At 36.1% G+C, this 26,411-nt stretch overlaps 1 protein-coding gene across 1 annotated transcript; it reads left to right on the top strand.

The window, feature by feature from the left end:
• The first annotated feature begins 211 nt into the window (after positions 1–211).
• LOC135081707 (MICOS complex subunit Mic10-like) lies at positions 212–5,801 on the top strand. Its single transcript, XM_063976495.1, has 3 exons — positions 212–438; positions 1,201–1,369; positions 5,610–5,801. Exons 1-3 carry the CDS (start codon positions 366–368, stop codon positions 5,620–5,622), a joined length of 255 nt encoding a protein of 84 aa, XP_063832565.1. The 5' UTR covers positions 212–365; the 3' UTR covers positions 5,623–5,801.
• Positions 5,802–26,411: the final 20,610 nt, after the last annotated feature.

Here is a 26,411-nt window from a genome sequence, read left to right as displayed (position 1 = left end):
TCTTTGGTTGATAGAGTTAATTAATTCAAGATGATAAGGCCTGCCACCACTGATCGAAATAATTTATTTTAAATAACATCGATTATTATAATTTCTATTTAAATAAAATTACTGGTGTTCATACTTCTTCGATATAAAAAGATAAACTTTTTCCAATTCCGACCTCCTTACGCAAAACACGGTAAAAGTCAAAACGAAAAAAACGTTTTGCCAAAATGTCATCCAAACTTCAAGCCGTTCAAATTTGTTTTGTCCATATTTTGTGATGATAAGTTAACGTACAGATATTTTTTATATTTGTGTTATTATTTGTAGAAACGCAATGTGTTGTTATTTAGTTGATGTATTTGTAACTTAGGAGAGTAATGAGTAAACCGGACAAAAGGGACTTCGAAGATAGATACTCGGCTTGCTTTGTCGATTTTGGCATGAAAACAAGTAAGTATTGTGGTGTATCAGCATAAAATATAACACTAGCAAAGTCCTACAATATTTGTAATGTCATTTCACTATAAGGCTCACCCTCAAACATGTCGTAGTGAAGAGCACATCACACTATACATTTTTATTGCAAAATGGCACTGGTTACAGCTACATAGCCACAATGTCGTATACATAGAATCCCAGCAATCATTTAGGCAGAGTTCGTTTCACAATATCACAGTATCATTAATAAAAGTTTGCATAAAATGTTAGGTTCTTGATGGAACTTTTTTATAATTTTGTGATTTGATACATCTTTTATTTGTTACTTTTTGCATGTCCAATTCAAATTCTTTAGATGCCATATGTTTAGCTGGATAAAACTCATTTTATTTCTGCAGTACTACCATCGTACCAACAAAACCTTTAATTTCCCTCCCTTCCCCAGCGGTGGGCGTCCTAATAGGCAGCATGGTGGGCACCACATGACCTAAGAGCTAGTGAACATTAGACATATGATATTTTATAAAAGCTGAAAGTTTGTAACAGAGAATAATTCTCTAAATATTTATTATATAAGGGCAGCTGCCAAAGCTACGATGACCCAAACTTCATGATTTTTATAAAATAACGTAGGCCTGGCGTTTACAAGCGAGTCATTTAAAAGTTACGGGTTATTGGTGAAAACGGGCATTATTCTAACAGTGATTTTCACTAGGTATAAGTATTTGCCATCATCTGAACTAACTTAACCTATGTTTTCTCTCCCTTCCCCAGCGATAGGCGTCCTAATAGGCAGCATGGTGGGCAGCTTCTTCATGCGCAGCTACCGGCGGTGGCCCATGTTCGTCGGCGGCGGGCTCGGCTTCGGCATGGCCTACACCAACTGCGAGAACAGTCTGAATAACTTCCTGCTGGCTATGGACCCTAAGGCTTGCATTATCAAGTTAGTATGCCTTTTTAATCCCTACTAATATTGCGTCGTCGTCGTCGAGCAACGACGGATCGAAAATCGGTTGATAAAAAAGAACACATCTGTAAACTGCGTTAGAATAATCATATCCGCCAGTGTTTGATTCTGTAGCTTCGATATGTTTATGAATTTGGAAAAAATAATACTAAAGTCATTTAAAGGCTACTTTAGAGTAGTTTAATGCCCAAAAACAGATTAGACGGAAGACATGCGACGTTGTTCGCCGACGACGACGATTGTAAATGCGAAAGTAACTCTGTTTGTCTGTCTGTGTGGTTTTGACACCTAAACCACTGAACCGATTTTGATGGTATAGAGATAGTTTGAGTCCCAAGGACATAGGATAGTTTTCATTCCGATTTTTGAAACAGGGACGCGCGCGGTGAAGTTTTTCTGTGACGGACAAAATTTTACGCGGGCGAAGCCGCGGCCGGAAAGGTAGTTCGTCTATAAAGTACTTAGATGATCACGGGTCACAGTGTTGCTACAGCTGTGGTCACAAGCAGCCTGCTTATTCGATTGTTTGTCGAAACATCAAGCTGTTATAGGTCGCTTAACTCATTCAGTGCTTGAGGTATGGGAACGGCACGGCAGGACGTTTTTGTAACGTGAAACGTCATAGAGATTTCAGATCTCCTTCAGATTTAATGCTTAGTCACGTCAAATTTTGTCAATGCCACCCCTCCCGTGCCGCTTCCATATCTTAGGCACTGACTGAGTGAGACCTATTACTTATGACTGGCAGGAAGAGGGATCATGTGAAATGTCATTACGTTTGTAGAAAAGCTCAATACTCGATCTGTATTTAAGTAAAGATTCAAGCCTGTGACTGCTTGGACATACAAAGACTTGAATTTAGTTTTGAGTGAAAACTCATATGTCACTGTCGTTCCATAATAGAACATAATATTAATTTCTTAAAATATTTCTTGGGTCTTGCCTGTTATTTGATATACATAGTTTATTTCTAGTCCTAGCACATAATAGTTAATTAAGAAACGGAAATTTATTTAACCCTACCAATCATCTAGTTATGTACTTGAAAACTGTTATAAATTATTCACAAATTGGTTTAAATAATCCAAATTATTAGCATTACGACTTTTGCCCTTGAAAAAAAAATCTCCTCTTTATTAGTATTCGTCTATAAATAGATATCTTTGTCGGCAAACGTGTTGTATAAAGGTATTCAAATTACACCGACAGACAACATAAATATGGCCGACAAACTACTACCCCCTGCCACGTCGGCATACTTGAAACGAAAAGCAAAAACGGTATCGCCAATTGCTATAAATAAAAACATCTAAATAATCCCAAAGATAATGCTTTAAATGCTCCCAAAGTTCCGTATCAGGATATTTCACGCGCGCCATTTAAATTTCAACCGAAAACAATAATGTCTTGTTTGTGCCAAACAACGCCATCTATTGAGCCAAATTAGCGACAGTCTAGCAGCGCCCAGAAGTCCAGACGATGGGTGTAACTAATTACAACAATAAAATACTAAAAGGAACTTTTATGTGAAGGTAGAGTCGCTTTTAAATGTGGGGTTCCGTAGTATTTTATAGTAAACACTTTTAGCTGCGCCGTTTGACTCTATAAAGATTGAAAAAATTAAGATAACTTCTACTAAAAACCGGAATTAGAACCAAATATTTCTATTTCTCTGAGTCTCAAAGTATTTCTATTCAAACTTAGTCGGTTCAGCTATTTAAAACACCAAAGGACTAACAAAGCTACTTTCGCATTTATCAGTAAGAATATTTATTTGTTTATTGCATTACGTCACAAAATACACTCCGTGCCTTTCATAATACATATTATTATGTCGTTTAACCACTTGAAAGAAAACCTTTATTTCTGTTTCTCGACGATGGCCATTTATTTATCCTAATGCCTAGTCCATTTACTCTTATCTTATAAAATATGTATGTAAAGATTACTATAATTATAATTCTGTCAGTAGCACACTCATTCAACGCGTTTGAATGAACGAAAAGTTTATTACAAAAAATTTAACTACCGTCTTGAACTTAACATTTGCGAAGCTTTACAGCTCCCAACGGGACCCTAAAAAGCTCATTTGGACAAGAAAGAGTCGCGGTCACTTTGTACGATTGTAAATAACGGATAGAGACGCACAGCAAAGTGCAAATGAGTTGTAATAAATATTGCTCATTGTTGCTCTGTAGGGCTGCTGAGCTTTTGAAAGCTTTGTTGCATAATGTTTTGGGAGCGCTTTAAAAATTGGAGTTTTTGTAAAAAAGGTTTCGGGAGACGTTATTGGTTTTGAAACTTTCTCTAAATCTTCTTTGACATCAATAAACGATATCATTTTTAACCTTAGTTGTTAAATTGTTAGAAGATAGATAAAATAACTTTAAGAAAAGATTGAAGAAGCCTTAATATTTTATAATTATGTACTTTGTAATAGGTAAGAATTTTCTGGTGTAAAAGTAGAATGCATTCAAATACTTTGTTTGCTTACAAATACTTAGGGTAAAAATACATTAAGGCAACCAAGTATCATTTTATAATGCTTTATTTTTATTTAATGAAAAACACTATAAAATACGTAATTATGACCACTGAACAGTATCCATTACCGTTTTTAAAGCCGTTCTTTTGTAATTACAACCTTTTGTCTCTTTTGCAACGACTACCAATTAAAACTTCGAAACCGTGACAGCCCTTACAAATAAATCTTTGGAAAGACAACCCTACAGCCATTTTGTGCCATTCGGGCTTCGACCACAGCGGGGCACTTCCTTGGTCGGGTCAGTTGTCCCATCTTCGGCCATTGTAGAGTTTTATAGTTTGTGCCTCTGTGTTTAGATTTGGCACCGCCTCCCTTTCTTTATTATAAAATCACTTTGCTGTTTTGCAAACGTCCCGCCTTGTATTTGCCACCCACCGAGGTTTTGTGGTGTTTTCTTTTTTAGTAAACGGATGTTTTGTGTGTTATTTCTGGGTGTTAAGGTTCAGTGTCGGTTTGTGTTGGGATGTTGTTATCACAATGAAAGTGAATATAGTAGGTCCACTTTTTCTAGCTACAAAGATGAACGTCTAAAAACGCCTTTTAAAGGCCTGTTTGCAGGAATGAAATTACTTTTATGACTTTTATGAGATAAAATGAAATTTGTAAAGTTCAGGAGTAAGCCTTGATAAAAATATTGTACATATTTTTTATTATTATTCAACAAGATAAAACTTCCAAAGCCATATTATTGAATAAACTAGGTATGAAATAAGGGAAACCTGAACTTTCAAGCATATTATTGTACACAATAAAAGATTATTTTCAAAAATGGATTTTTTCAGACAAACTTCATACCTTTGAATTAAATCTTTCAATGTAACATTACTGAGTGTAAGTTTATTATATTGTTATTTTGTCGGTCTGCAAATTGTCGCTTGTTCGAACGTTTCAATCGGTCTGACTCACCGCCGGTAACTTTGAAGTTGTATTTCTATGGCTTTTTTTCAATCCGTCAATTAAACCGGACCACGGTCATTTAAACCTGGCTATGATGGGAAGACAATAGACCCAGGGGCAAACCGTTGATTGTAGACGAAATTGGCCCCGTAGACTGCTTTGTAAAGTTTTTTACGGTTTTATTTGATACGCAGTTAGACTTTTTTGGCGTCAGTTGCAAAACGCATTGTTGGCTTTGCGGGTTGGATGTCCAGTATTCTTTTGCCATTTATGTGATTTTAAAATGGCTCATTATTACGTTCTTTTGTCTCAGACCCGTATTATAAAACGACACTGAAGTATGAATCTACACTTATGAATTGATTTTGAGCTTCATTTGATTTTTTAACACTACTTCATCATATGGGCCTGAAACCTCTAAAAGTATACTTAATCCGTACTTTTACAACTAGATAATATTTTAAAAATATTACATAAGTTTAAGTGGTCCTCCATTGGATAATATCTAAAAAAATATTACTTACTTAAAGCTATTGTCATAAAAAAAATATTTTTTGTTTATTATATCTGTCACCGTCAAATTGTGAATTTGGTCAGATTATAATCTAACGTAGATTACAATCCAATCTAACCTTACCCACTGTTTGCAATCTCAGGCGTTATAATATAAACTGACAGAGTTCACGATTTCACGTCAACACTAGTATTACTATTAAGTATTTTAGAACCTTTTAATATTTATCTTGACTAAAAAATATTTGTTTTTGATTTCAGGAAGCAGCCGTGATGTCTTTTAAGTTTAAGGCGTCGGTCAAGCATGAAATTGTTCCTGTAAAAACTGTAATCTTAATAGTTTTAAATATAAAATAACATTTCTGTAAAATGGACCTGAACACTTTTATTATAACAACATTAATGTTTTCATAAAAATCGCAATAAATTAAAAAAACTAAATCCGTAACCGAATTTTAAATACTTTTCATTTACTATTCTGAAAGCAATTTTACAAGATAAAGTTACTTTCTTACTATAATATTATAATAATAAGTAACTAACAAGATCTTCTTCTTTTCGTGTCGACAACAAACCTACACAGTGTCAGCCCAAAACTCCGCCACAAGAGTGGCGTTGTCAGCAACACTCATCAAATCCTCCTGAATGCAGTTGCTTGGGCACTCAGGGCACGACATCAGGTGCTTCATCGACTGGGGAACACCTGCACTCCATGTTTAAGCCAACCAAGAATCCCCACCTGACCAGATTGTCCTTACTACGGCCAATAGTTGGGGCGGGATCTTAATCAGTATGGAGATGTATGAAAGCGCGCACACTACACCGATTTGGTATCGGCCGATTCTTCATTTCAAATTAGAATCGGGTTCAACTATCGGCCAACTGAAATTCGGTGGTCTGCACCTATTCTAAGGGTTCGATCTTCCTTCTTCTCATTCTATTCTAAAAAAAATATTTTTATTTCTGCAAAGAATCTAGAGGAAGTCGAAACTGTATCACTAGACCAGCCAAAGCAACTAGAGTAACAAGTATTAAAATTATGTTATAATTTTATCGACTTTGGTCATACAAAACTACTTTTTATTTTTTTTAGCATTATTCACTGTGCGACGAAACAGTTATGGCAAAATTTTCTTTACAAAGTAGGGTAAAGTGACCTAATTTTGGCAACCCACCAATGGACAACACGCATAAGTTGTAATATTAAGTTAAATTATGACTTAATTTAAAGTTTAGATCACACACATTACACTAGTTTTTATTTCACCTCAATCCATCCAGTATTACCGAAGATAGAGCCTCGAGAAGTTTACGGACTTTTTAAAATTTTCAAAAATTTCCAATATTCGCGCGTGACGTCACAACATGATTTTGCAGCCCCCGCACGTTAACCCATTTACCACTTTTTGTCTTTTTCCAACTAAAATAAAATTTTACCTAACTGACAACTGTTGTTAGTTGTCATCGTTCAATCACATTTCAAACTAGGCGCTAAAAAAGTAACCATTATTCTGCCACCTATTGCCAATTTTGTGCACTATGAAGCCATTTTTACATTTATGCACTTAAATATAAATTTTCTGGAAAAATAACCAAGTTTGTGTCTTTGTGCTCAATAACGAGTAAATAGTCCAGTTATTTGTTAATATTACTTGGAAAGTTTTCCGGAATTTTTGAAAATTGGTGAATAAATAGATTTCGCTATGTTCTTTCCGAATTTTATGACCTCGTTTACAGCCGCGCGCGCGCCCGCCTTATTGAAAAAAATCCGCCTTAAAAAGGTTTTTGACAACTACTTTTTTCATTTTATAATTTTTGGGACATAGACAAGCTAAGAAGCTTTGATAAATGTGACAAATTTCATGTAATGTAAGTTAAATAGATTTAGAGTTGTGAAACAGTCAAATTAATGTACAGTCGCAGAATGAAAAGGTTCGTCACCTTAGTGTCGGTTTTCGCTTGCACTAGGTACTGTAAGAGTCAAACCTGCCAACATAACAGTGCAAGAAACAGTGCTGCTAACATTTAAATAAATATGACGTTTGCTAACAAATAAGGTTTTGCTTGTTTATTTTTCTATCCCATCATCAGTGCAATGCAATGATGACATTGACCAATTGACAATAGTTTTTTTTATTTAATAGAAATAATAATGGCAGGTTGAACCAACAAGAAGGTTTTAGTTTATCAATCATAATCTTCTTGACAAGATAAATCGTCAAACAATTTTGATCTGAATAATTTTGAACTTTACTGACGAACAGTTAAAGATTATTTTCTCTAACTCGAGATTATTCTGTAACATAGTTTCAAAAGGTAATATGTGCTCGCGATTCGTTGAAGGAATCAATTTGAAAACTGACGAACCTTTTCATTCCGTGACTGTACCTGCTAAATTGCGAGTTCTTTTTTCTTTGATCATGGCAGGACACGCTGCCGGGTGTCCTAAATATGCTGAAGTATAAAAAAATTCGCGTTGCTGAAGTATACATTTTTTTTTGTCTTGTTTGTTTCTACATTACATCATTGTATTCTACTAATATTATAAATGCGAGAGTTTGGATGTCTGGAAGTTTAAAATAAAGTAAAGTAATGTTTATTCTCACCAACATAACAGATAATATTATGATAACAAACAATCAGGAAAAACAAAAAGTAAGAATGTTGGTGGGTTGATACCTGAACTAGGAAGATTCCTGTGTCTCAGGTTTGTTACTCTTTCACGCAAAAAGTACTCAACGGATTTTGTTGAAACTGTACAATATTATTGTTTTGTTTGTAACCCAGATTAACATATAGGCTATAATAATTTATGCCGATCTGTGACACTAAATTTCACGCGGGTGAAGCCGCAGGCAAAAGCTAGTCGTGAAATAAATAGGAAAGTTTAAGGTTCTGAAACGTGGTCGCTTACTATGGGCCTCATAAGAAGGCTCAAGGTCACCCAAAGGGTGATGGAGCGGGCTATGCTCGGGGTTTCCCTGCGTGATCGAATCAGAAATGAGAAGATCCGCAGGAGAACCAAAGTGACCGACATAGCACGCAGAATTGCTAAAATCAAGTGGCAGTGGGCGGGACACATAGCTCGTAGAGACAGACAGAGTTGGGGCAGAAAATTTCTTGAGTGGCGACCACGGGCTGGAAGACGTAGCGTGGGCAGGCATTTGTCCAGCAGTGAACGTCATTTGGCTGTAACGACGAAATAGGAAAGAATGTAAGTATCAAAAATCTTCTCTAAGGCAGCATTTTTCCAATTTCGCAACGAGCGCGGCAATCACACTTAACTAACAGACTAACAGAGAGCATAGCGAAATCTATTTTAATCACCAATTTTCAAAACTCCCGGAACACTTTCCAGGTAACCACGTTAATTTGTACCAAACGACTGGACTATAATTAAATTGATATAAAAATTTGGGTACATCTTCTCAAAAACAAAAGAACTGGTGCTAAAAGGGTTAAGTGACGTTTTGACATTTGTAGAGGACCTTGTAGAAGGGGAGGCTATGGTGCTGAATGTGGATTAACTCGAGTGTCATAGTAACTTATTAGACTGCTAAGCTTGATGATAAAAAGAAAAATATTTTATTCAATGTACATAGTCTGGTCATAAGTTCTGTCATATGATAATAACTTTTGAATTTTGAATGAAGGTTTCAAAATCATTTTTTACTGAATTAGAATTAAAAAGAAAAAATGTGCGATAGTTCGAATTTTATTGTATGTGTAGTGGACGCATAAAGAAGTCCGAACTGCAGTTGTCACGTTGCATTGCTACGCGCCAAAGCAGATTTTCGTTGTGCTGAAAAAGTTTAGTTTATCTTTTCATTAAATGATAGGTATAGAGTATAGGTGTACCAGAATCTCATGGCAAACAAAAATATTGGAAAAGTGTCTTTCATATGGCAAATGTCTATAATGGTAAATGGCTTTATTGTCACCTGTCAAAGTAAATCAAGTGAACTGTCAGTCGCTGCAGAAATTTTGTAATCTCTTCATGCCTATTTGTTATTTTTGTGAAAAAGTCGAAAAAGCTCAAGCAAGTCATATTGTTTTCAATGTGTATTGTAAAATAAGGCATAATTCAAAGTCAATCTTTGATTTTAAAGCGCGTCGTTGAGTTGACAGTAAGTTGGAGTGAAATTGGATACATTTAGTTTATTACCTAACTGCGTCAGAAGGAGGATTTTTTTAATATTATTCTTATAAAGCAGCTATTTATCGGGGGTTTCAGGTGTACCTCACAAATTGGTGCAGAGGAATGGTGAAAATGTTATGACCATGTAAATAAAATTGAAAAAGATTTCATCAAGTAAGATGTAAGATAGAATAATTGAAATGGTGGAAGAGCAATTTATAATAAATACCTCTTTATCTTGATCATTTATTGAAGAAAAGTGGAATCCTTGGAATCGTTTTCTAGTTCTGAATGAAGTGAATGATTAGTTATAAGTATGATACATAATAAAATTAGTTACTACATAAAGTAATATACGATTTACTTATTTTTCAAGACATTTTCCTATTATTATTACTGACGGGATTGCTACCATGTACCTTAGTTTTGAGTTTCCAATATTTCGGCACTGTTGCAAGCGCCATGGTCACGGAGTAACTGAAGAAATTAAAACCAGACATCGTTCAGATGTGCGTTCAAAAGTCCTGAGATTTAAAAAAATCCCACGTTTTGTTTAAACAGTAAGCGAAAAAAAAGTGACTTGAAAATGGAATACAACATGATAAGGTATGGTAAATGATAAGTCTTTATCAATGAAGAAGCAGAAGTTCAATTTCATGTGTCCTCCATCTAGGCTAGTTTCCATCGTCACTCAAAGTTTGGCTGCGGTCTCAAATTTGGGCTTAATTGAGGTATTTTTTGGGTGAGAGGCATAAGAACTAATGCCGTTTTATATCAAAAATTCATACTTAAAGGTAATCAACAAGGTACAAAGTATTTCCTTGTATATTAGTCTGCCACTCTTTAGTAGGTAAGTCCCGAAATCCCCGCTTCGGCTCCCCTACTAACCATTCTAACCATTGTACACAGATAATATCTTACATGCAGCTTTTCATGTTACTACGTCACATTTTCAAAATCCGCGCGGAAAATCGCTCCTAGCGGAAGAGCGCACTTTGAGCTTGAATATTTCAGTCATTTTTAAAGATATCAAAAAAGTAAAAATACAGTATTCATTCTAATTTTTTGTAGTTTTTTTTGGCATCTTCAACAAAAATTGTGCGCCATGTCCATTGTCACGTCTTCTGTGATTTATGTAGGTACCCATGTTTATATGAATTGCATAATATTTTTTAGGATTAGATGCATAATGCACAATCCGCATTACACTAAGCGATTCCGGTAACAGTATACTGAAGTGACTCACTCTATTATTTTCATTATTTCCACGCACTGTGATTTCCATGCTTATTGGATTGAAAAGTGATATGGTCAAGAACAAACGTGTATGTTTAGCAGGTTCTCGATGTTTTGTTTTTGTTTTATTTTATTTATTTGATACACTTTTCAAGGCGAGAGTGAATAGGTACTTACAGGGCAGATATTATGTACAATACTAGACTGCAGCAGGTGCAATTGCGGTCATATAATTAACCACAAACACCAACAACTTATAATCAAAAGTAATGTTAGGATAGTAGGTACGCACGCAGTCAATAAGGACACCATTTTGGCCAATGAATTGCAATTGACAAATTTTAATTCTTTCCAAGAGAATGTGTAAATAAACCAAATAACAAAAATAATAAGGGATTATTAATTTTTGATGCATTTTTTTTACATGAGCCTCTTTTGCTTTCCGTATTGCAGTGACAAAATAACTAGTCGCCGCCGGGCCGTCTGTAAATATCTTCTCTGCTTTACCCAATTAAATAACTTATTTTATGGAAAAGGTAAACACTTGTAAAAAATATATTTCGGTCAATGACTCCACAATGCTAAGTCATTACCCTGGTCAGTTTCACGTTTCAGAGGATTTAATGATTCACAGTGACTGGTACAGATGACGGCACTTCAAGGTACACACTGTGGTACCTTATGCAGTTGTGATAGAGTCTACTTTGGAATAAAATTGTGTAGGCTGAGGTGCTGTGGATGCATCAGGTGCATCGCTAGGAATGCCTGAGTCATGAACGTGAGTCATCGCTGAAGTGGGCCACAGGACAAGAGTGCGGTGGAGTAGTATTGCTGATTATATTTTTTTATTTTTTGTTATCCCCCTTCAAAATTAATCTATAATCTAGAATGTGGACGTATCTAATTAAACGTGCTTATTAAAAGCTGATTCAAAAATTAAATGATTTTTATGACTCAATAATTAATTTAATTAAGCCTGAGACTGGTGGAAACGTCAGGCAAAAAGAGACAAGTAACGAGATTGAAATTCAACTAATTCAAACATTTGAACCTATGCTTACGACTGAATTAAGTTTTTGTAAATCAGGCTAAAACATTGTGATGAAGTTTTAGTTGATTCTCTGGACCTACTTGTCGTAGATGACCCTGCCTAGTTCCTTCTTTTTCGCCCTGATAAAATACTGTCTGCTTACATAAAATTAACTACATATCAAACAAATTAAAGATTTTGTCAATTTATTTTCAACAAAAATTCACATTAACATGCAAGTTTAAAAACAAAAATCTCACCCAGTCTTGCAGAATCTCATCCAGGGCGACTCCACTGCTTTCTGAAACAAAAAGTAAAAGAATGGAGAGGTGAAACATTAAGCCGGTGAGCGGCATAGGCGCCCTTTAACGGGGCCCGTGGTCTTTTATTTGCAAACAAGGTTTTAATGAACTACCTACAACTACATGTGCGAACACAATTTTGTTTGGTAATTTTAGAGTTATTCAGATTAGAACTTGATGGAAAAGAGAACAAAATACGTGAGAAAAACTTCTGAAGTACTCAATGAGGTTTTAAACATTTCAGAAACCCAGCAGTGTTAAATAACGTTAATAAATCAGCTTTAACACTAATACAAATATATAATTTTCAAATATTGAATCTAATTTCATAAAAAAAATCACTAGCACTAAAATTGAATGACAGTTTTATAGAACTAAAAGTTAGTTACTACTAGAGATGTTAATCGAAGGTCAATAATTATAAAGGTACCCTTTATTTTGATCTCCTTTTTGTTATTTTTAGGGTTTTTAAGTAAAATCTATACTAAATTATAAATGCGAAAGTAACTCTGTCTGTCTGTCTTGCTTTCTAAACCACTGAACCAATTTTGATGTAATTTGGCATAGAGATAGTTTGAGTCCCGGTTTTTGAAACAAGGACGCGCGCGATAAAGTTTTTCTGTGACAGAAATAAATCCACGTGGGCGAAGCCGCGGGCGGAAAGCTAGTATCTATATAAATCCATGTTTAAACTACCTAATGTAGAGCCATAAAAACCGTGTGAAAAATACCCCTCAATGAAAGCTAAATTGCAAAATAATATTCCCGATAGAAAGCTCGATAAAACGGAAGATAGAAAAAGTTATGGACGCGATAAACTTAATGTTGGTCAATCAAAAGCGTGAAAGCTTTATAGAAACAGTTCGAGCCACTTTGGTTAATGCGTTGGCCAATGTTGGCGATGGAAATCAATGTTGGTCATAGGTTTGTGGTAGTGGTAAAATAATTTATGTTATGAGGACGTTTCAGTGGTTTCTGGATGGTCTTAGGTTCAATATTTATCTGAGTCTGTCTGTCTGTCTGTTCGTCCATCCGTCCGGCCGTCCATCCGTCCGACCGTCCATCCGTCCGACCGTCCATCCGTCCGTCCGTCCGTCTGTCTGTCCGTGTGTCCGTCTGTCCGTCTGTCTGTCCATCAGTCAGTCAGTCCGTCCGTCCGTCTGGGGTACGCTGTCAAAGATGCCGATCTTCAATCTCACATTATTTATCATAAAATTGTGGTTAGCCCAACATTGGTCCCAACATCGCTGTCTACACGATGATAACTAAAAGGCGTGTCTGTATAATCGCAAAAGCCAACCTGCCACGCCATCCCCATATTAGTGAGTTTATTAAATACGCCACTATCCATTGTAATACGGTTTTTGCCTTTTAAACGTCCATTTTCATAGAAAAGGGTGACATGGGAAAGCGCTTTTTTGCACGCTTTGAATAAATCACTGTATACTTTTTGGGGGTGAAATAAAAGACAAATAATTCCTTAAATCTAATAATAGACCACACTTCGTCCATTTACATCCGATTATTATGAAAACGACGACAGTGATGATGATGACCTACGTCTTGGTACGGTTTTGTCATACAGGTAGCAGGAAGGCGCTGGATGCAGGCCGCTACAAACCGGACGATGTGGAAATCATTGGGAGAGGCCTATGTTCAGCAGTGGACTTCTTGTGACTGAAATGAAGATGATGATGGCCACATCCTCCATTTGCATCTGGCAAATTAAAGCGTATTGTGCAGTGGGAATAAACGACCTGAGAATTATCATCATCAGATAATGTAGATGATTAATGTAATTACGCCCATGACTGCTACAAACGCTTTTGTCTCACTAAGATTTGATCTTGTACCCCACGAGATTCGAACCTAGTTAGATAGGTGAACCACCATACCAGTCTTTAATTTAAAAGGACATGGTAGGAGACGGAACTTCAGTAAATTGTCATCACAGAGAGAGATATTAAGCAAGATATTACAGATGCCGTACGCAACAAAGTTTCATTTAGTTTGGGATATTAAAAGTTTCTACAATGTCTATCCGTGATTTAGCTGTCCTGGGGGTAATGAAAATATTTTCCATCTTCGCTTTATTACTGAAGCATTAAATCCAGGTTCAACAAACAACGAAGTCCTGTTAGTTTTAGGTGCATTGCACACATTGTCATTCCATATGACTATGATGTAGAGTCAGACTTTCAAAAATAGTTTCTTGCTAGTAATTTGGGAGGCATAAGCTCAGTAGTGAATAAAATCATTTTTTATTTATAAAAGAAATATTAAGTAATAGAATAACACTAATAATAACACGTCGTTAACGTAAACTCAATGTTACTCTATGCCAAAATTCATGTTAATCAATTCACTGGTTAAAGCAAAAAAAAAATAGTAACTTCCATCTATCCAAGATCCCGCATAATATTTCATACTTTTATTAAAATTATCCTCATACAAATACATAGTTCATTATATCTACATAGTATTAGGATATCAACTACTTATTTGATTCCTTTTCCCAGAGATGGCCTAGAATATCTCCAGTGTTAGAAGGCAAAGAAATAAACAGTTATCATATTTAAAAAAAAAGTTTATTTCTGAACAAAAGTGGTTGACCTTCCACAACATTGTAGTTCTAGTAAACTCGTGAAGAATTCACGACTGTTTGATTTCGTATCTTTTCGATGCAATCTAGTCTGGGTTACGTACTGTCCAGACATTTGCCGCAGGTCAAGTCTGGTAGAGTCAGTCAACTTTCAAGTATACAGAAACACAACGTAAATATTTTACTAGATTAATTTTATTCCCGTTTATGCAGGTATTACGACGCTGCACGCTGTCGGGTACAAAACACAAGAAAAGTCCCCCAGTCGCTATGCTCTCGACTCAAATCCTAATTCAAATAACAGTTTAATTCATCACAAAAAACAAATGATATCTCCCGTAATTATACCGTTTCAGTGTTATTCTCCACACCCACAGCCCAGACGGTTGACGTAGGTCAGGTCCGTTTACAGTGCAGTGTAAAACTTCGGCGCTACGGGCATTGTCCTGAGTGTAACGTGAGTCACGGTGTGACTAAACTTTGGTCGCTATTTCGTAAGACTTTTTTAATGCAGTCGGTCGGATTGTGGTGTCAGAAGGAAAATGTGTTTTGGTACGTGATTAAGTAGGGGATAGTATAACATGAAACATTTATTCTTCTTCTCACCTATAACTATTATTATCCATAAGCAATGGTTAAAGTTAAAAGAGCTATGTTGGAAGTATAGTAGAAGAATAGTAATAATAGTCAAATTGCTGGAAGAATAAGTTAATAATTATAAATGTGAAAGTAACTCTGTCTGTCTGTCTGTCTGTCTTGCTTTCACGCCTAAAGCACTGAACCAATTTTGATGAAATTTGGCATAGAGATAGTTTGAGTCCCGGGAAAGGACATAGGATAGTTGTTATCCCTGTTTTTGAAACAAGGACGTGCGCGATTTTTTTTCTGTGACAGACAAAATTCCACGCGGGCGAAGCCGCGGGTGGAAAGCTAGTTTAGGAATAAGAAACACTCAATTTTAGAATACAAACCAATATCAAGTACTAGTACACCACAGATTTTATACGAGTAAGTAGGTACATTACTATTAAATATGGTTACACTTCAAATTACTTACTATACCTACTTGTATCTACTGTGCTTGTAGCGTAGTAGCAGTACCTACTCATTATTATGGTAGCACGATGATCACATAAGCTCTTTGACTATAAATTACAAAAATCTCTTATAGCAAGAAAGAGCAGCTTTTTCACATTGCAGCATTTCTATTTACACCAACATAATATGAGTACACTTTAACAAATCTCGAATATATCTCATACAATCGCATATACCATTAGCCGTCTTTTTCAACGGGATATTTATGAGGTCTTGTATGAGGAAATTTTTACCCGAGCTAAATATTACCTTTCTTGTCTCCGTCGTAAATAATATTGCTGGGGAAGGATGGGGAAAAAAGAGCCAAGTTATTTATTTATCTGTAAACTGTTTTAGCTGTTATCTAAATTCATGAATTTCATCATCAGGTCATTTAGTTGCCACTTCAGGAACACGACTCTCTCCAATTTACCAGAGGCAAATGAAGGAATGGCCTACACTTCCCACGCTGGCCAGATGGGTTAGGGAGGCTAAGGTTACCAAATACGAAATTTTTATATGATTTATTCAACTGCATCAATGTTAAATATTTTAAAAACTAGCTGCATTACCCCAAAGTCGAATAATAACGAAATAATGCTGTAAAATAATACATATTTTAAATAGTCAGTCAAAGTAAAATCATCATTAGGAAAATCGTTAATTATACTGAATAACATTTTGACTTGAATAAACATAATTCAATATAAATGAATATTAATTTTAGAAAATAAACGACGTACATAAATCTACTACTAAGACGAGATACGAGTTAAATTCGAAAAAAAAAATCTAATCTTAGGAAAATATTATTCGTTTCCATATTTCACTCTATTTGGCGCTTCCACTGCCGTGCGCCTCGCTTCTTTTCAACCTCCTTGTGTTTAGGATACAAATAAACATCGTCCCAGGAAAATGTCGGAAACTATACCTCCATGTTGTGTATTGTCCAGTCTTTTGTTGGAGATTACACCGGAGGGTAGTTTGCGGTTATGTTGCTCCTTGGATGCAAAGGAAGATTTTTAGAGGACCGTTATGCTTAATGGTGTATGGTGGAAGTATTATTATATGCTATGGGAAATGCAGTACTTCGTAGAGGTAAGTTCTAAGCAATTTTGTTCTTTAGAAAGTGTGTAATCATTGAAGATAATAAGTTATGAAAATGGATAAACAACATTTTATTTTAGGTGTTACGTCAATGTTTTTTTCGTTCAATCGCACCTGATGTTAAGTGAGATGCTGTCTAGGATTATTTATTCTGTGCTAGGATGGTACATGTTCAACATATAGGTACGCCCGTATTCACAAACGATGCTTGCTTAAGGGAAGCAGCAGCAGCAGCAGCAGCTCTATTCAACGCATAGCGTTGAATAGAGCTCTGTGGTTGGTTCGTGTGTCACCCTGTGCGTCCACGCGCACTGTGAGACCTCAAAGTAATGTTTGTGAATACGGGCGTTAAATTTATTCTTTTCTCTTAATAACTTTTCCTTTCTCTGAATATTACCTTTTTTACCGACTTCATAACTGTAATAACCGTATAGTTAAACCATTAACCATTTGTCAAACAAAAATATTTAATACTCGTGTAGATGTACCAAATTCTCACGACAATCCGACCTTTATTATCTTAAACTAAAAAAGTTTATTATAAAGATGTTATCGAACTTAATGATGCGTTCAAAATGGTTGTCCTCAACTTGTGACATCAATAAAGGAACCAATGGATTTTTTGTTAATTAAATATTAACTTTAGTTTTAGGGATCCGTGTGGATAGCAAAAGTGCTATGAAGATCCAAATACACAGTTTTACATGACCTATTTTATATTTAAGGTGTAGTTTACTCGTAGAGACACCCAAAAAGCAATCCACTGAGTCTATTTAAAAATACAAAAAATAATTGCATAGCTAATGACATTTATGTTTATTTTACCATAATATATTTTCTGAATAAAGTGTCTTTATCTGATAATTCCCTTACACAATCTGCTGCCAATACGTCAAACTTATTCTAACAATAAAAGTTACCTGCTGATTGAGAAATCGTCCAAAAATATATTTAATAAACGTAAGGAACCCGCTAACTTATGCTTTAATTCGTACTTCTCAAAATTTTTTGCGTCTAACCGTATTATTTAATATTTAAGATCGAGATCATCAAACGTCATTGTTTATCTCCCTTGTGAAGGGTCAGCACAAAGCCCTTCGGATTTGTTATGACCTGTGAACTGCTGGCATTTTGTCTTTTGTCGTTTGAAACCTATGGTTCTCAAGTTTTTCTTAAAACAGTAAGGTTATCAGCAAAGTTGATTTGTTATAAATCAGTCATCTTGTTTTTAGATTTAGGGCTGATTTTTCAATCGTCAGATAACCTTAAACTGAAGAATAAGTTTGGCACTTTGACAATGTCAGTATTTTTTTGAAATTGAGATCACTTGAAGAATATTTAAATAGCAGCAGTTTTTGGCAATGTAAGAGTAAACCAGTCTTCAGTACCTAGTGTTTTCCGGCATCTGACCGCGATTGAGATACAGTTTAGGATGTAGTTTAAAAACTATTCATCGTAATGCATTGCATTATTCAAAAGTAGGAAAATAATATTTTTAAACGATACAGTAAGAGTAGGCGCACACCGTTGATTTTTCGTCGGCCGATAGTTTAGTCGGGCTGTTGATCAGTATGGGCAATATGGGCATGTATGGGAGTGCGCACACTACGCTGATTAAATTTGGCCGATTCTTCATACAATTTGAAATCGGGCACAACTATCGGCCAACTAAAAATCAACGGTGTGCGCCTACTCTAAGGTGTGTGCCTTGATCTGCCAAAACAAACTTATAGTTTTTTCTAAGAGGAAAGTTTGAGAAGCTATGCTTATATTATGGTGCGTGCTTTTTCTTAGCCGAAAGGTCGTTGACTGGATTACGTTTGGAGATACATGTTACGATGATTCATCCTGGTGCTATGGTGTTTAGCATATTTTATCTTTTGTTACAATGTTGGTTTGTCAATCTGAACTACTTGTGATATTCAGGCATTGGAATTTGGTGGGTAAAAAAGAATGTTTGTTTGTAGCCTTTGGGTAATTGTGACGACTCTCGTTTCTATGTATATTGCTCTAAGAGAGAAAAAGAAACTAAAATTCTTGAAATTGATGAATACAAAGATGGGATAGCCGAAATAAATTCTAGGAGATTGAGGGTAAAGGCCTCCCCTAAGGATTTCCACAAAGACCGGTCCTGCGCCGCATCCAGGCACCTCCCGCGGCCCTCACCAGATCGTCGGTCCACCTAGTGAGAGGCCACCTAGTAATACGATCTAGCTTAATCTAAAGTCTTATAATCTGATAGTTCTTCTCACAGATTTTTTCGTTCACATCATACAACTATGACCATAGCTGACTTGTTTGAATCCTATAAATTAAGGCAACTTTATTAAAATCAGGATTAAAAAAATAATATGATAAAAATCGGTTACATTCCCAAAAATAGATTTCCGTTGAAAAGCAAACACCATGAACATAAATAAGAACTATTGTTATCTTTAAAACAATTCGTGCACCTGTGTTTGATCTTCCCATATAAATATGGAAGGAAATTAAATAAATTAGAAGGCCAAAGGCGATCTGATAAATTTTCGTTCACGAGATGTCAAAGTTCAAATTGGGGCGGTTTGGTAATTAAATAGGGTGGGTGAAGTCGTTTTATTTCATCTAACAATTTTGGGTAAATGACAAATTAATATAATAATTAACTTCAGTTAGCTATCATACCTATTTAAAATTTTGATTTCAGTCATAGTTAGGTAAGATATTGTTTATTGTTTTATGCAGGTTTGTACAATCTGTACTGGCCAGTTTGTGGATTTCGTTCTGTCATCCATTGTCAGCGATGGTAAGGTCCAAATTAGATTTGGTTTTAGGTTTTATTGGGTTTCCTAAAGATGTTTTGTCTTCTTGATCTTTCGTCAAAGTTCGAATACTTTACCAAGATTAGGGGAAAGTAGTACGAGTTGATCCCCTGGGGCAAGATGATCCTTTGCGATTGTGCTGAAACCACTAACGTCATTTAGTTTCTTTCACTGGTAAAACATAGCTCTGGACACCTCCCCGCCTCAGTCAAATCATAATGGTGGCGTGAGCGATACATCGAATTTGACGAGAAAAAAGAAAAATTGTGTACTTCTGATCTAAAATAGGCATGACTTTGAGCTTATGTTACTTTTATTCAAACAATGTTAAATGTAATTATTACTGTTGTCGTTAGGCTTTCTATTATGTTTAATTTTAATATTATGGCCATAAAAACATAGCCTCGTACTTGTAGATTATTTTAGCAAATATTTAACAAAAAGTGGGACTTGGGTCAAGATGATCCCTTTCTATATGTACGAGATGATCCCTGAGAATTAAAACAAAAAAGTCAATAGCGTAGGTAAAGGGAAGTGAAATAAAAGAAAGATAACTTCATATAACTCACCCGAGTCTGAAGAAAAGAAGATGATACTGAGTGGCTGTACTGAACAGAAAAGTTTTCAAGCGATACCAAAGGTGAAGGATGGATAAAATGTTATGCATGTGGAAAATGGTGCCATAAAGCATGTGCTGGGGTAGAGGGTGATGAAGCAGGTGAATTTATTTGTGATATATTCAACACAGCTCCAGCCAAAAAGCGTTTAAATTATTTAAACGCTTTTTAGCAGGTAGTAAGAAAGAATAAGTTATTTTCGTTGTTTAATTCGTAAATGTTTTTCTTTTCTAACTTTTTAACGATTTGTTCGCATAATTAGGTACTCCGAAAGGAATACAACCAGAAAAGAATAGATCATAGAATAGAATCATAGGGATCATCTTACCCCTGCCTGGGGGATCATCTTACCCACAGGGGTGTACAAGATGATCACTTTGTAAGGTTTTGCAAAAAATGAAATATTTTAATGAAACCTCAATTAATTTCTGGTTCTGAGTATAAGGAAAGTTGGATAGATAAATATACTAGTAGTAATCGTCTTTATTTTTGGTTTATCTTGAAAAATATGTATTTTACAGCGATTCCCGCTTAAGGGGATCATCTCGTACTACTTTCCCCTATACTCTTTTTTAAGATTCATAATTTAAAGAGAGAACCTTCATAAATAACTGCTAAAGGGTTTTATTTGACCGTTTGCAACTTTACACCTATTGTCAAATATCAAAAACTACAAATTAAATGGCAAACAATGTGAGTTTAATATTTATTTAAATTTAGCAATTGTTGCCAATTTTGTTAACACCTTTGCAGAAATAACTCCATAGAAGAAAGAAGCAAAAAATATGTCTATGGTCCCCTTCTCTATGAAAGGGTTAGAAACATGTATAATCTAAATTATTTATGGTCAATTATGTCCAGGGAATGGTCATACCGGATTATTATGGGCTATTAGTGCTGTTTCTGTTTTTTATGGGCCTGGTTTGGATTTAGATGTCTTCGGCTATGAAGAATTATTCGTTATTTATACAATGGGAAATATTGTAGCTACGCATTTTTTGTGTCACTACGTCGTACGTAGAAAATTAAAATTTAACCTTCGTATACCCGCGCCAAAAAGCATTACACATATACCCGCGCACGGTCTCTCAGACCGAAAGTTGAGCTCGTGTTTTATAGTATAATTGTGTACTGTACTTAGAGGTGGGCGCCGATATACAAATGGCCGGCGGCGGCGAGCCGACTTTTTGACTTCGGCGGCGGCGGCGTCGGCGGCGTGACCTTGTTTGACCTTTAATCATTCGGTATTTTTTTTAAATCTGCTTTTTTAGTATCTGTCGTCAAGACTAATCAGGTGATTTGCAGTTGGTTGTGGTTTGACACGGTAGAGCCACTGGAGCAGTGGTTTACCCTTGTAAATTAGCTCTCTAAATCATAGATTCTTTGATATTTGGATAGCGGGTTTGGCTGAGATCAGGTTCGCGTGTATTTGCCGATAAAAGTATCCTTCACATGTATTTTTGAGCTCTTTGGAGGCACATAATTAATGTTGGATTAGCTGACTGTCGGTCAAATACTATGTTCAGATGTGTTTTATTTATATTTTATGGTCTTTCCATGTCATCCATTTCATTCATTCAGTCATTGCAGCAGTGTGTCGAGGTCTAGATTGGCCGGAGGATAAGTTTCACGTCTTAAATGATAATATGGTGAGACTTCGGGGCTTGCTTACATGCGCCACTTGGTCAGCCAAGCAGTAGCATTTAGCTGACTTTGTAACAGCTTTTAAGATCTCAGTTACATTTGAGGAAGGCCGCAGCTTTCTGATGTCTGGCCTACTTTACTAGTAAATGTTATAGAGTACCGGACCAAGTACAGAGTCCTGGGGTAATCCAGCTCTCCAGCTAAAAAGAGAAGATTTTGTCACGGACTGTCTGTCACTAAGATAAGACTTCATCAGCAGGTAGTAGAAGTGTGCTGGAAGGTACTTTTTAATTTCATAGAGTAGTCTAAAGTTTCAGGAGCTCGGTGTCACTCAGCGTTTATCAACCGTAGTACAGTCGCGCATACTGCAATACTTCGGACATGTCTCAAGGCGGGATGACAACTCCATAGAACGACTGGTCGTCCAAGGAAAAGTCGAAGGAACCCGATCGCGTGGCAGGTCACCAATGCGCTGGACCGACCAAGTTTAATCAGCAGTGGGAGAGGGCGTATGTGACTGCTCCAGACAGTCTGCCAATAGAGAGCGATGGCGGGAGATCGTGTGGAGTTGTATCCGCGTCTACAACCGATGTGAACAACGCCTCAACGTGACCACGACCGCTCTGACAAGAGCGTAACGAATAAGAAGAGAGTCTAGAGTAGTCCTTTATGCTAAACCCAGCTGAAGCCACAGCGATAGCAGCCGTACAGGATTCATTTTAACAATACAAATGTCAGATTAATTGAGTAATAGGAGAATTCGTTAGGCGATTTGACAGCCTTATGGATCATTTCCAAAGTTAAGAGACTTGCGAGGTTCTTACTCAGTGTGTCATTGTCAAGACCATGGACTTCATGGTGATCAGATCAAATGCAGGTGCATAAAGACTGGTCCTGCACCGCTTGCATCCAGGCACCTCCCGCGACCTTCACCAAATCGTCGGTCCACCTAGTGGGAGGCCTGCCCACGCTACATCTTCCGGCTCGTGGTCGCAACTCAAGAACTTTCCTGCCCCAGCGGCCATCAGCTCTACGAGCTATGTGCCCCGCCCACTGCCACTTGATTTTAGCGCTTCTGCGGTCTATGTCAGTCACTTTGGTCCTCTTGCGTCTTTCGTCCTCATTTAGCGTAGTAGGAATCAATCTCTTCACTACTTTGAACTTGAGGAGGGTAAGCGGAAACATGGCGGTCAACTCCTCAGATACTCAGGTACAAAGATGTCCAGAAGCAGTATATGAAAAGATGCAAAATGGGCCCTCTCAAATCACAATGGGAAGGACCGAAATCGGTCGGATGAACCATCATCATTATCAGTAGGAATCAAAGGCAGGCATAGCTGCAAGTCTCGGATCAAATCCAATGCTTGATCTTATTTTTTGGATTAAATTGTGGATTTTTTGGATTATCCGTGTCAATGGGTTTAAATAAACCGGCTTGTCATGTAGCAAAGGTCAGAGATTTTTCTTGTCAGTTCGCACACATGTATTACCGGACCTAATAGGCGGTAAACACTTTGAGGAAGGTACTTTGTTGCCTTCCAGAGGTTGTGGTCTCTATTTGCATTCTGAGACATATTTGCCAATTTCTGTAGGTGTGATCCGCTTAAAGTATAGTCCAATAGTGTGGGCGTGGGTTATCTGCTAGATGAAGGCGGCGATTTTTTTCTTGACAGCAAGAGGGACCGGCGCCTCTTACGATCAAATATTTACTAGACCAAGCAGCAACTTCAATAATGTACTGGATTAGCTGTTAATATAGTTAGCATTAAGTTATTCAATCAATTTATTAGTTTATCAATGGCATTAAGTTCGCCTTGTGTAACAATTTATATGGCATGAAGAATAAATATTATAGTTAGTTTTTCTGCGTTCGAAACAATTCGAGAAAGTACAGTATAGGAGAGGAATAAATTGCTAATAGTTGGTACAGTATTAGTTTCGGCGCGCCGACAGCTGGTCGTCGGCGGCGGCGGCGTGAAAAAATTCGCGGCGGCGGCGGCGCGCCGGCGTGGCGCCCACCTCTAACTGTACTGTACTATAATTTGCTTTAAATTATACGTTAAGGTTATAATTGCATAAAAAAATTAAAACAAATTTTATATCTATAGATATTTTGATTTAATCAGCCTTTAAATCAGACTTAAAATTTAAACAAAATTTTACATCAGCCTAAATTTAATAACAAAAATAAACTTTTTTTCTTTTGTAGCCTAAAAAATTACAATAAAATAATAATAAATGGAAGTATCCTTAGTAATATAAAAGAACAAAACAGTATATATATCACTAGTGGTTTCAGTGGAATAATAACCGGAACATACCATAACTGCATGCTCGTATAATGACAAAAATACTTTTTGCATCTGACAAATCACCCTCCTGCTCAGTATCGGTGTTGTTCTCTTGCACTTCTAAATCATCCTCCACCTCATCACTGTCACTCTGGTCATCATAGTTGGAGTCCGAATCTTCACATTCTGTGATAAGAGGCAGTAGATAAATAAAATACTGAATGAATTACTGACACTGCATGTTTAATAACCAGCTCCCTCAAGATGCCAAAACAACATGGCCGTCTTTTTCAGTACCATAGACAATGAACACAATCATAGACTATTAAAGAAATCCAAAGATGATACAACATCTCCCCTTTTTAGAAACAAAAATGCTAAGATAAACTTAATACATTAACACAAGTATTACGGCTAATGACAATAAATTATGCAGCTAATTTTAAGTTAATATAAGTACACAACTAATACTTCTGTTTTGTTACAGTATACATTTATGTTAAACAGCAACATACATAACACCAACACAAAATAATACTTTCATGTTTTGTTACAATAAACTTAGGTTAAACAGCAACATTAACCACTATTTTTAAGTTTCATAACATAGCTATTACATTCTATGTACTTAAATAATTGTATTGCCTAGTTACTTGGTTTCAGCCCTACGTAAATAAATACTTGGGTTCAGTGATTTGTTACACTGCTGAAACCAAGTTTAGGTAGAGGTTTACATCAATTATTTCTATTTTAGTTAAGTTACCCTAGTAACACATATAGTCATTTAGATAAGCAGGACGCTTTACAGATCTTTTAAGTCTGGTATTATTTTGTTCAAATCCAGTTTCCTCCGAGCTACTAACATTAGAATTAGAAGGATTAACTTCAATGGATTCTGCAGAATCAACAATCTGATCCTCAACAGGATTTGTAATATCAGCAGAACCCTTACAATGCACCTCATCTAAAATTACATTTTCATTTGTGACATACCCTCCTACCGTTGGTGAAATAGTTTCAGTAGGTGCCAACTTCAAATGCCATCTATTTCTTCTAAATTTCCCTCTTTCAGTATTAATTATATATGATCTAGGTTCCTTACATTTTGATGCAACTGTTCCATATATTTTCAAATCAGTAACCCACACTCTATCATTAGTATTCAGTTCTGGCAGGTCCCTTGCTCTATGTCTCTTATTGTAATAACACCCATTTCTATGTTTCTTTTCCAACATCTTTTGTTTGAATTCTTGACCTAAGACTACTGGGTTATCAAGTTTACTAGATATAATAGGAAGGTTATTTCTAAGTTTTCGGTTAAACATTAATTCTGCTGGACTATAACCTATCTCAGAAGGGGTATTTCGATAGATTAGTAAAGCTAGATAAATATCCTTATTTTTTGTTAGAAGAGACTTTGCAATCTTTACTCCGGATTCGGCTAGACCGTTACTTTGTGCATAGTAGGGACTACTAGTTATAGACTGAAACCCATACTCTTTGGCAAAATTATTAAACTTTGTTCTAAATTGTGTACCACAATCTGACCTTACTACCTCTGGAATTCCATACCTAGAAAACATTTCTTTGCATTTAACTATTACACAGTCTTCAGTCAAATCATGTAGTTTAAATATTTCCAGATATCTAGAGTAATAGTCAACTGCAACTAAATACCAATGGTTTGAAAATTTAAATAAGTCAATTCCTATTTTCTGCCAGGGTCTATCTGGTGGTGGGTCTAGTACCATGGTCTCTTTATAATTTTGTGATGTTTCTATACAGTTTGAACAAGTCTTAACTTTTTCCTCAATTTGTTTTGATAGACCTAACCACCAAACTGACTGTTTTGCACGCTCCCTACACCTTGTAATTCCTAAATGTCCTTCATGAATTCTATCTAAGATTTCTTGTTGCATGTTGTCAGGTATTACAATTCTTGAATTAAACAAAAGAAATTCCCCTTCCACTGAGAAGTTGTCCCGATACTGATAATATGGTTTCAAATTACCTAACAGATGTTTTGCAGGCCACCCATGAACTGTAAAGTCTATAATTTGAGTGCATATGTTACAGTTTCTCTGACTGGATTTTATTTTGTATAGAATGTTCTCTGACACAGTTTCACTGACAAGTGAATTGATATTGAATTGTAACTCCTTTTCCTTATCTGAACTAAGATAAATTGGCAGTGGCTGTCTGGACAGGGCATCTGCTA

The sequence above is a fragment of the Ostrinia nubilalis genome, chromosome 20 (genome assembly GCF_963855985.1).
Source record: "Ostrinia nubilalis chromosome 20, ilOstNubi1.1, whole genome shotgun sequence".
Taxonomy (NCBI): domain Eukaryota; kingdom Metazoa; phylum Arthropoda; class Insecta; order Lepidoptera; family Crambidae; genus Ostrinia; species Ostrinia nubilalis.
Note: the sequence above shows the minus strand (reverse complement) of the source record. Positions and strands in the feature narration are given on the sequence as shown.

Excerpts from the sequence above, each read along its gene's own strand:
- LOC135081707 (XM_063976495.1), top strand. The coding sequence starts at position 366 with ATGAGTAAACCGGACAAAAGGGACTTCGAAGATAGATACTCGGCTTGC. Across the intron at positions 439-1,200 it reads CGATTTTGGCATGAAAACAA|CGATAGGCGTCCTAATAGGC; the intron begins GTAAGTATTGTG and ends TCCCTTCCCCAG.